The following is a 10,861-nucleotide window of genomic DNA, read 5'->3' as shown; positions in this document are numbered from 1 at the left end:
GATCATGATGAAAGATGAACAACAGATGGACGATAGATGAGTCAGATGAGGACGACATATGGATGAGTGATGGATGTGTTTCACATCCCAGATGAATCATCCACAGAGTAGACAGAACCTAATGACTACAGGTGTTTTCATCATGCTAATCAGAGCAGGGAGCCCTGGGAGGTGAATAGTACACAGAGTGTTGTCTCTGAAGTAGCCAATCTCTGATTACAGGTTTGTTTGATTTGTGTCACAGTGCACCACTGTGAGGACTTACCCTGTGGTCACATGACAAGGTGGAGCGGTCCATCTTGCGAACCCTGGAGGGGGAGGAGGGGGAGGACACACACCTCACCGGCACCTCTGAAACACACACAGGGAGGAACCATCTCTAGTCACACCCTGAGGGTCTCCTTTCATTTCCTGTCCTGTACCCCCCCCCCCCCCACCTCCCACCACCCCACCACCATCACTCACCCCCGCGGTCATAGCCCAGCCCCTCCAGCAGGCTGGGTGAGACCAGCACCGTGTCGTATCTCTCCCTGGTACCCGGCAGCTGCAGCTGGGCTCGTTGTCTCCTCCAGTCCTCCTCCCGCTGCCTCACGGCCCGGATCTCCTGCTCCACCAGCGACATGCTGCTCCGGGAGCGCAGCTTGAAGAACGGGTTCGAGCTGAACGTGCTCTCCTGCACCGTCTCCCCGCCCGCCCCGCCCGCCCCGCCCGCCCCGCCCAGCCCCGCAGAGCTCAGGCAGAACTCCGACGCACTCCGGATGATCAGATTGGACGTTTCCAGGATGATGACGCTGGACGGGTCGATGTTCGGGGACCAATCATTGAAGTGCGGGGGGGCGTGGCTTGGGGAGAGGAGGGGGAGGCCGTGAGGGCGTTGGCGGGGGCAGGCGGGGAAGGGGGTGGAGTCGGGCTCCAGGATGATGACGTTGTTGGCTGACATCTCGTGGTAGACGGGGCGGGGGGAGGAAGGGGAGGGGGAGATGGAGAAGGTGGGGGTGCAGGGGCTGGGGGCGGCCCTCCTGCGGTCGTCAGGCTGGGCGTGGGGGTGCAGGGTGGAGGGTCTGGGCCTGGCCTGTCCCTGGATCCTCTCCCGGCGGAAGTTCTCTTCCCTCTCCAGAGTGAGGCGGATCTCTCTCTCCACCTGGTTCTCCGGCTCCTCGTAGGGGGAGCGGCCGCTCAGCTCGTCCACGCCAGAGTCCTCCGAACACGGGCTGAACGTGGCGTGGTGCAGGCCGTCCCCTCCCAGGTCCGCTTCCCGGCGCGGGCGCTCAACGCTCCTCAAGGGCATGTACAGGAAGCTGTGACCTCCCTGGGATCCTCCGACCCCTGACCCTGCCCTGACCCCAGGCTGGGGGAGGACCTGACCTCTGACCTGCTCCTCCATCTGGCGCCACTGCTGCCGAGCGCTCAGGAAGTCCACGTGTTCCTCGCTGACGTTCTCACTGACGTTCTCCTGCAGGACGCAGTAGTCCTGGGGAACCCTGCGGTCAGGGTCGGAGGTGGAGGAGGAGGTGGAGGGAGAGCGGAGGACAGGGGCTCGGCTGGAGACGGTGCCCACGCAGCCCTCCTCATCCTCTGGGATCAGACCCAGGCTGGGGGCCTGGGGGCTGGAGGTCTGGAGCTGGCGGGCAGGAGGGGGGCTGGACGGCTGTTCCAGGACGAGGGGCAGATCCGAGTCGCTGCCGCCATCTTGGATTTCCGCCTCCACCGCCCCTTCCTCGCCATCTTCCTCGCCATCTTCCTTGCTGTTGGTGGCGATGGTTTTCCCCTGGTCGTCGATGTCGCTGTCCGACGACACGACAGCAAACTCCACCTGGATGCAGTCGCTGAGGTCGTCGCGGTCATGGTCGGGGTCGGGGTCGTGGTCGGGGTCGTGACCCGAGCCCGTTGAGGCGTCAGACATGACCTCATCTCTGATTGGCTGTTCCAGGATGGACGAAGGCCGGGGAACGTCAGAATGGGCGGGGCTGTCATCGGCCTCCTCAGGAAAGAGATCCTCCACCTTGTATCCGGGCCCCTCCCCTCTCTTATCCTCTCCTCTCTCCTCTCCTCTCTCCTCCTCCTCTTCCCCTCTCTCCTCCTCTTCTTTCTCCTCCTCTCCTCTCTCCTCCTCCTCTTCCCCTCTTTCCTCCTCTTCTTTCTCCTCCTCCTCCCCTCTCTCCTCCTCCTCCTCCTCTCCTCTCTCCTCCTCATCTCCTCTCTCCTCCTCCATGTTTGGCCCTTCAACAGGCTCCTCCTCCTCAGACCCTAGGGCTTCTGGGTAATTCTCCTTCCCGAAGTTTTCAATCTCGGCCCAGCAGCCTATCAGGTCACCCGAGCTGCTGGTCTCCATGGCGACGGACTGGGCAAGCGAGCGCTGTTCCGACTGTGTGTGTTCAGCGTGTGGTGTGTGTTGAGGTGTGTGTTCAGTGTGTGGTGTGTGTTGAGGTGTGTGTTCAGTGTGTGGTGTGTGTTGAGGTGTGTGTTGAGGTGTGTGTTCAGTGTGTGGTGTGTGTTGAGGTGTGTGTTCAGTGTGTGGTGTATGTTGAGGTGTGTGTTCAGCGTGTGGCGTGTGTTGAGGTGTGTGTTCAGTGTGTGGTGTGTGTTGAGGTGTGTGTTGAGGTGTGTGTTCAGTGTGTGGTGTGTGTTGAGGTGTGTGTTGAGGTGTGTGTTCAGTGTGTGGTGTGTGTTGAGGTGTGTGTTGAGGTGTGTGTTCAGTGTGTGGTGTATGTTGAGGTGTGTGTTGAGGTGTGTGTTCAGTGTGTGGTGTGTGTTGAGGTGTGTGTTCAGTGTGTGGTGTATGTTGAGGTGTGTGTTGAGGTGTGTGTTCAGTGTGTGGTGTGTGTTGAGGTGTGTGTTGCGGAGATTCACCGTCTGTTTGTTCTTTGTCTTTTATCTTCTTCAACCCAGAAGTAGCTCGCTGTGGAAACATCATCATCATCTTCATCATCATCATCAATTTCCTCATTCTCATCTTAACAATCACCTTAATCATCACCATTATCATCACCATTATTATCATCACCTTCATCATCACATCTTCCTCTTCAGTATTTTAATAATCACCACTTTTAACAAAGCAGAACTTCCTCTCATCTAACCATCCTGATCTCCTTTCTTCAACCCTCCTCTTTCCTCCTCTCCCTTTTTCTCCTCACCTTCTCTCCCCATCTCCTCCCCTCCTCTCCTTCCTCCCTTCATTTCTTCAACCCTCTCCTCCCCTCCCTTCTGTCCTCCTCCTCCCCCTCCCCTCCCTTCTCTCCTCCTCGTGTACTCCTCCCCCTCTCCCTTCTGTCCTCCTCCTCCCCCTCTCCTCCCTTCTCTCCTCCTCGTGTCCTCCTCCTCCCCCTCTCCTCCTCCTCCCCCTCTCCTCCCCCTCTCCTCCTCCTCCCCCTCTCCTCCTACTCCCCCTCTCCTCCTCCTCCCTTCTCTCCTCCTCGTGTCCTCTTCTCTCCTGACAGAGTGGGAGGAAGTCACAGAGAGGAAGGTTTTGCAGCAGCCATGGCAACGCTGTGTCTGAGCCTCTGTGTGTGTGTATGTGTGTGTGTGTGTGGGGGGGGGGGGCTGTGTGTGGGCTCACATGAGTGTGTGTGCTGCGTATGGGTGCTTGGTGAGAGTGGTTATTATGTGATTGAGCCAGACCCCTGTTAGTGACAGGAACATATGCTGCAGATGAACCCCGTTTGGAAGACAGGAGACAGTTCTGCACTGTGCTGAACAGGCTGTGGAAGGTCTAGAATCTCTACCACAAGAACTAGAATATCTAGAATCTATTCCACAAGAACTAGAATGTTTAGAATCTATACCTCTGGAACTATAATCTCTAGGGAGATTCTATGATGAGGAATGGTGAGGGAGGGTGGGGGATGGTGAAGGGGGGCGGGGAGGATGGGGGAGGGAGGGAGGGCAGGCTTGTTTGGGTTACATCAGAAAGGAGATACTTTTTCTTTCCCCCCTCTAGTTATCCCTCTGTCTGTTGCTTTCCCATCTCTCTCCCTCTCTCTTTCTCCCACTCGCTCTCTCGCTCTCTCCTTCTCTCTCCTCCTTACTGTAGCACCTGTTCTCCTGCTTCGGCAGTATCTACCCCACACATTCACTTAGAAAAACACAGCAACCATCTGATTCAACCGATACTGTTTACACGTCGTCTCACTAAACAACCCCTTTGTCTGTTGATTGTGAAACAAATAGAAGATCATACCGTTTAGATGCACTATTCTCGCCGCAACCAAAAGCAATGTATATGGTAACTGGCAGAACGTTACACTGTAGTTTCATAAACCAGCCTAGACTCCACCACGAAATACACACACGTCATTAAAATTCTGTCGAAGGGTGTGGATTCAGAATCATGCACCGGGACACCGCAAGCAATACATGCCAGGAATCGTGACTGACCGTTAAACTTACGCGCCGTAGCCAAGCAAAAATCCTGTTTGTTCGTTTAAGCAGCCATAGTTTCAAGCTACAGTATTCGCATGCAGCACCGAACAATCTGCGGTTTACCTACCAGCAGCTTCCAACAGAGCAACCAGAAGGAGATCATCTCCAGTTTAGTCAGTCCGCCACATTGCGCCACGAGATGCACTGGCAGCGCGGACAACCAAGCTGCCACCCGTCGCGAGTAAACCATAGGTTTGGTTGGGTGCGGCACAAGAGGTAGTTAATGTGGGGGCGTCAGAGAGGACAGTTCAGGGCTATCGATCTGCAAAAACAAATTTGTCTGTGAAACGGAGCAGACGCGATATGTATTGGCAGAAACGCCACTGAAATGCAACGCATTCCTCCTCCTCGCTCGCGCTGTCTGTCCCTCTCTCTGTCTCTCTCTCTCCCGTTCACACACACATACACGCACACTAACACACACACAGAGTGTAGCGTATGTATCAGCCTGCGCGCGCTTGCACCGGAGCAGAATGCTGCATTCCGTTCTCGCCCTCGAGGCTCCGCCGTTTCCAGAGACCCACGATCGAACGTTTGATGATGCCCGCACGCTTTGGAGCATTTTCGATTCCCCGACCAAGGTCACCACGCGCTCTGAATTCATTAGCTCGCTCTTCTCCCTAGTCCACAGCGCGAGCCATGCCCTGCATTGTACCTCGCCTGACATCCTGGCACATTGTTCTGCCACATGTGGTTCCATCTCCATCTCTTCATGTCACCCTGAACTGTAGGTGGGGTGGAAGGATGAACCAGGACTCTTAGGGTGAGGAGGAGATAGGGTTACGTGAGGAGAGAGGAGGTAAGGAGAGGAGGTAAAGAGAGAGGAGGTAAGGAGAGAGGGTTAGGTGAGGAGACAGGATGTAAGGAGACAGGAGGTAAGGAAAGGAGGTGAGGAGACAGGAAGTAAAGAGAGAGGGTTAGGTGAGAAGACAGGATGTAAAGAGAGGAGGTGAGGAGACAGGAGGTAAGGAGAGGAGGTGAGGAGACAGGAGGTAAAGAGAGAGGGTTAGGTGAGGAGAGAGGAGGTAAGGACGCAGGGTTACAGGTCGGGTTGGGTCAGGGTCAAGGTTGGGGTCAGTATTAGATCAGTCTTCATGAAAGAAACCCTGCTAATCTGACCAAGAAAAATCCTCTTTACCAGATGATGAAAAGAGTAGAGTAAAGGGTAGGAGAGCAGGGCAGAGCAGAGTAGAAGTCTAGCCAAGTCAGTCCAATCAGGACTGGTGTCTGACCTGCTTCCTCCCCTCAGCTGCTCCTGCCCAGAGAAGATGAGCATCTGGGGGTTAGACTAGAGGACGGAGAGGGGGAGGGTGACGGAAAGAGAGACTCCAGAGAAGCCTAAAACAGAGTAGATTAAAGCAGAGCAGAGTACAGTATGGTAGATACTCAATGTCTTTTCAACCTTTAATTTTTTGGTGGAGAGATTTATTTATTTTTGACCTACAGAAACCTTTTTTCAAAACTTTTTTTCCTAAAAATATATTTGAAACATTTCAAAACTTTTTTTTCCTAAAAATATATTTGAAACATTTCAATTTTTTTTTTAGAGGAGAGGAGAAGAGGATCTCAGAGAAGCCTAAAACAGAGTAGATTAAATACAAGGACAGTAGAGTATAATAGAGTCCTCATCAAGTACTCAATGACGCAAAACCTTTTTTGAAACCTTTTTTTGAAAAACCTTTTTGTACCTTTCAACAACAACAAAAATATATATTTTTCCACCTTTTCAACTTTTTTTTCGAACCCTGTTCACAAAAACCTTTTTTCAACCTTTCAGATTTTTTTTTCAGAAACGTTTTCTAAAATATTGATTCAACCTTTCGAAACTTTTTCCAATAAAGGTTACTGTTCCTTCTCTGGCTCCATAGCTTCGTAGACCAGTTTAGACCAGTTTACAGATTAAAACTAAATGAACGAGCCTGGCTTGAAATTGTGTGAAAAACTAAGTTAGATATTTGTGTAAAAAACAGAAAGGAGTGAAAGTAAAAGTTGTCCAAAAAATGGTGTTTGTACTTTGTCACTTCCCATCTCTGCAGCAGACAGGGTTGAACCATAAAGGCTTTTCTGACCAGATGACCCCCCCCCCATTCCCCTATTGCCCAGACCCAGCAGTGCCAGCTTGTCTGCCCTCACTAATCAATAACATTTATCCTCACCTCTCCAGTACAGACAGAGAGAAAGGCCAGTGTGTGTGTGTGTGTGTGTGTTTTTCAGTATGTCTGTGCGCTTCATTGTGGGAGTCAGATGGCTGAGCGGTGAGGGAGTCGGGCTAGAAATCCGAAGGTTGCCGGATCGATTCCCCGCCATGACACATGATGTTGTGTACTTGGGCAAGGCACTTCACCCTACTTGCCTCGGGGGGAATGTCCCTGTACTTACTGTAAGTCGTTCTGGATAAGATCGTCTGCTAAATGACTAAATGTAAATGTGGGTGGTTGCTCGTTATGTCTTGTTGAGTGTGTGTGTGTCTGTTGTTCTAAGTTCTGCTCCTGGTCTCCTCCTCTCCCACTCTGCTAAAGCAACAACATGTCCTGTTTAGAACCACCTCTCTCTCTTACTCCCCCTCCCCACCTCCCTCTCTCTCTTACTCCCCCTCCCCACCTCCCTCTCTCTCTTACTCCCCCCTCCCCACCTCCCTCTCTCTCTTACTCCCCCTCCCCACCTCCCTCTCTCTCTTACTCCCCCTCCCCACCTCCCTCTCTCTCTTACTCCCCCTCTCTCTCCTTGTCTCCCCCTCTCTGACTTTCCGTGTCTCCCTAAGTCCCTCTCAATCTCTCTCCCTTCCTCCCTCTCTCTCTGCCTCCCTCTCTTCATCTCTCCCCAACTCCCACTCCATCTTTCCCTAATTCCCTCCTCCTGTTTCTCTATCCAAATCTCCTGAATCTCCTGCTTGATCTCCCTCCCTCCCTCTTCCACACAGCTATCACAGGGCCTGTCTACTGTGTTTGGTTTGCAAACCGGGAAGCCAAACGTTTTTATACAAAGACTTCTGTCAAAAAAGCTTTTTGAATCAAGAAATGGTTTCATCCCCCTCTCTTCCTCTATCTTCCTCTCTCTTCCTCTCTCTAAGTGGATGATTCACAGCCACACAGTTTGAACTCTGTAAAGCTAGAAAATGTTCAGCAGATCTACACACATCAGTCATCCATTCCTCCCTGGCCCCACAGTCTGCACAGTGGGGTAGGTTATGCCAGACCAGAATTCAAGCTATCATAACTTAGATTGTAGTAGTGCTGCAACACAGCAAACAAGATGTCAGGAAGTGTGCTTACCTAGGAGTGCATGTTCTCTTGTCTTGGAGTGCGTGTTCTCTTGTCTTGGAGTGCGTGCTGTCTTGTAGAGTGGCTTGTTCCAGTGGTGGAGCCCAGGGTATATGCATCTGCCTACCTCTCTCTCTCTCTCTCCCTCCCTCCCGCTCCCTCTCTCTCTCTCTCTCTCTCTCTCTCTCTCGACCTCTCTTTCTCTCCTGCTCGCTCACTCTGCTTTAGCGACACACTGAGTGCGTGGGATCCAACCAATCAGAGCAGAGGCTTTAGTGACTGTTGTGACACATCCACTCATGCAACGCTCGCTCACACACACACACGCACACACACACACTCCCTCCTACGTCAGTTCAATATATTCAATTCTATATATAATTCAACAAACCCACAAAGCGATGCGGTTCCCTGTAATTCACGAGCACGTTCCCACCAGACCAACACTCTGTTCTAGCAGCAGCAGTCTTTAATCCCTCAGCAGTCATGTTTATAATCAGCACACAGGTTCTCTCCTCAGCAGACGACTCAGACAGATGCTGGGGTATTATGGACGCAGACTCCTCTAAAGCAGCATGCAGATTAAAACGGGCACACTGATTAAGGCACTGGAAGGTTCACCAGCACTGACTTCTGTGTGTGTAGTGTGTGTGATGTGTGTGTGTAGTGTGTGTGATGTGTGTGTGTGCCCTGTGTGGGTGTAAAAACTATATATAGCAGATATTCAGTATCACCTGTCAGTATCACCTGTGTATTGACAGATATCAAGACAGTAATCACATATCTAATATCTTAACAGTCATACTAAGTAATATGGTTGTTGACAGGAACTAGCCAGCCAGCTAACCAACTAGTAAACCAGCTAGCCAGCCAGTGCAGTAGACAGGTAGTGAACAGCAGGCAGGTTGTAGCAGGGTTGAGGGGCTGGTCCTGTAGCTTCTGGTGGTTTAGTTCAGCATCTGTGTATCTGGAACACACACACACACGTCATGTGTATCTGTAACACACACACACACATGTCATGTTGGAGCCAATTAGTCACACTTGTGATTGACATTCAAATGTTTGCATGTCGTTGTTTGCGTGACAACAAAAAGAGACACACACACTCTCTCTCAGACACACAGACACTCTCTCTCAGACACACACACACACTCTCACACACACACACTCACAGGCAGACAGACAGACAGACAGACAGACAGACAGACAGACAGACAGACAGACAGACAGACAGACAGACAGACAGACAGGCAGGCAGGCAGGCAGGCAGGCAGACAGACAGGCAGACAGGCAGCTTCACAGAAAAAAACAAGCACACAATCGAATCCTTGTTCTTTAATCCAAAAGTAAAAAAACTACAACATTTATGAAAGCGTAATTTTAAATAATCATTCTAAAAGCTATATACCAGTTTTCAGACGTCAATATGGCCTAAATGTAATGACATAGTTCAGCCACTAGAGAATGGTCTCCAGTCTGGATTACTGGTGAGACACTTCTCCAGGAGCAGGGTTGCAGTGTAACCCTACAGGAGGGTATCTCTCCAGGGGCAGGGTTACAGTGTAACCCTACAGGAGGGTATCTCTCCAGGAGCACACTATACCTAATCTTAGCTCTATGATGACGTCATACAGTAGGAAGCTAAGCTATACTGCGCTACAGTTAAGACAAAGGTGTAAAATACTGTCAAACTGAGATTTCCATTTGCAGATGATGTGCTGGTAGTCATGGTGTTCGCAGGACAGGACAATGACAGCAATATTGGTCCAGTTAACCAGCAGTAGGTTAGTTAGTCCAGTTAACCAGCAGCATGTTTGTTAGTCCAGTTAACCAGCAGTAGGTTAGTTAGTCCAGTTAACCAGCAGCAGGTTAGTTAGTCCAGTTAACCAGCAGCAGGTTAGTTAGTCCAGTTAACCAGCAGTAGGTTAGTTAGTCCAGTTAACCAGCAGCAGGTTAGTTAGTCCAGTTAACCAGCAGTAGGTTAGTTAGTCCAGTTAACCAGCAGCAGGTTAGTTAGTCCAGTTAACCAGCAGTAGGTTAGTTAGTCCAGTTAACCAGCAGCATGTTTGTTAGTCCAGTTAACCAGCAGTAGGTTAGTTAGTCCAGTTAACCAGCAGCAGGTTAGTTAGTCCAGTTAACCAGCAGCAGGTTAGTTAGTCCAGTTAACCAGCAGTAGGTTAGTTAGTCCAGTTAACCAGCAGCAGGTTAGTTAGTCCAGTTAACCAGCAGTAGGTTAGTTAGTCCAGTTAACCAGCAGCAGGTTAGTTAGCCCAGTAAACCAGCAGCAGGTTAGTTAGCCCAGTAAACCAGCAGCATGGTGGTTAGTTAGGTTGGTGTGTGTCTAGTTAGTTCACATGACGATGCAGCAGTGTTTCTGGGTGTTGCTGATCTTCCTGTTACCTGCGTTCGTCTTCCCCTCTCTGAGGCGTCGCTCTGATCGGCCCTCCTGCTTGCGGACCCCCTTCCACGGACTCCGCCCTCGCACGCCGCTGCCGTTGCAGTTAGCGGCCTCAGGCTCCACCCCTCGCTGGCCTTGCTGGTAACCGTAGTTACGGTAACCCTCGGCCGGACGCCCGACGTGAGCCTCGCCGCCGTCGTCATCATCGTCACCGATGACGACGAGTTCCGCCTTAATGGAACCCTCGTAGCCCAGGCCACGCCCACTGTCGTCCTCAGCCGTCTGGAAGCCCATGAAGATGGCGGTGACCGGCTCTGACGCGTCCGGATTGGCCGGCAGGGCGTTGAGTATGCGGAAGGGGGCGTCATCCTCGTAGAGAGGGGAGGGGCATCGATCCGGGTAGGCGGAGTTATAGAAGATGGCAGACGGTTGGCTGTCAGCTGGGAGGCGGTACAGGTCTGAGTAGGAAGGGGTGTGGCCTTGCTGTTGACGGTAGCTGTCGACTGGCTGATAGTACTTGTCCTCGCTGCTGAGGTAAGACTGGGCTGGAATGTGATTGGCCTCAAGGTGGCAGCTCACTGGTCCAGAGAACACTTCCTGGTTGTAGTCATGTGACAGCTGGTGTCCATTGACTCTACGGCTGGATTGGCTGAGGCCCTGCCCTCTGCTGCCCCTGAGGTTGGTGGGAGGTACTGCAGGGAAAGGCAGTGCTCTGGTGCTGGTGGAGAGCTCCCCCTGCTGGCTGCAGCTGGTGTCGCTGCGCTGCGGCGCTCTCTGG

General features: G+C 51.9%; 1 protein-coding gene across 1 annotated transcript in view; it reads right to left on the bottom strand.

Annotated features, from left to right (window-relative positions):
- Nucleotides 1-8,142: 8,142 nt before the first annotated feature.
- The window catches only part of LOC124472386 (palmdelphin-like), a 6,118-nt gene continuing 3,399 nt past the window's right edge, over nucleotides 8,143-10,861 (bottom strand). The window contains exons 2-3 of the mRNA XM_047027178.1: nucleotides 10,086-10,857; nucleotides 8,143-8,649 (exon numbers count right to left, since the gene is read on the bottom strand). Of these exons, the coding sequence (XP_046883134.1) occupies nucleotides 8,630-8,649; nucleotides 10,086-10,857 (792 nt within the window). The 3' untranslated portion in view covers nucleotides 8,143-8,629. The remainder of the gene's footprint in view (nucleotides 8,650-10,085; nucleotides 10,858-10,861) is intronic.

This window comes from Hypomesus transpacificus, chromosome 10, assembly GCF_021917145.1.
Source record: "Hypomesus transpacificus isolate Combined female chromosome 10, fHypTra1, whole genome shotgun sequence".
NCBI lineage: Eukaryota > Metazoa > Chordata > Actinopteri > Osmeriformes > Osmeridae > Hypomesus > Hypomesus transpacificus.
The sequence above is the reverse complement of the archived record's forward strand: the minus strand, read 5'-3'. Positions and strand labels throughout refer to the sequence as shown.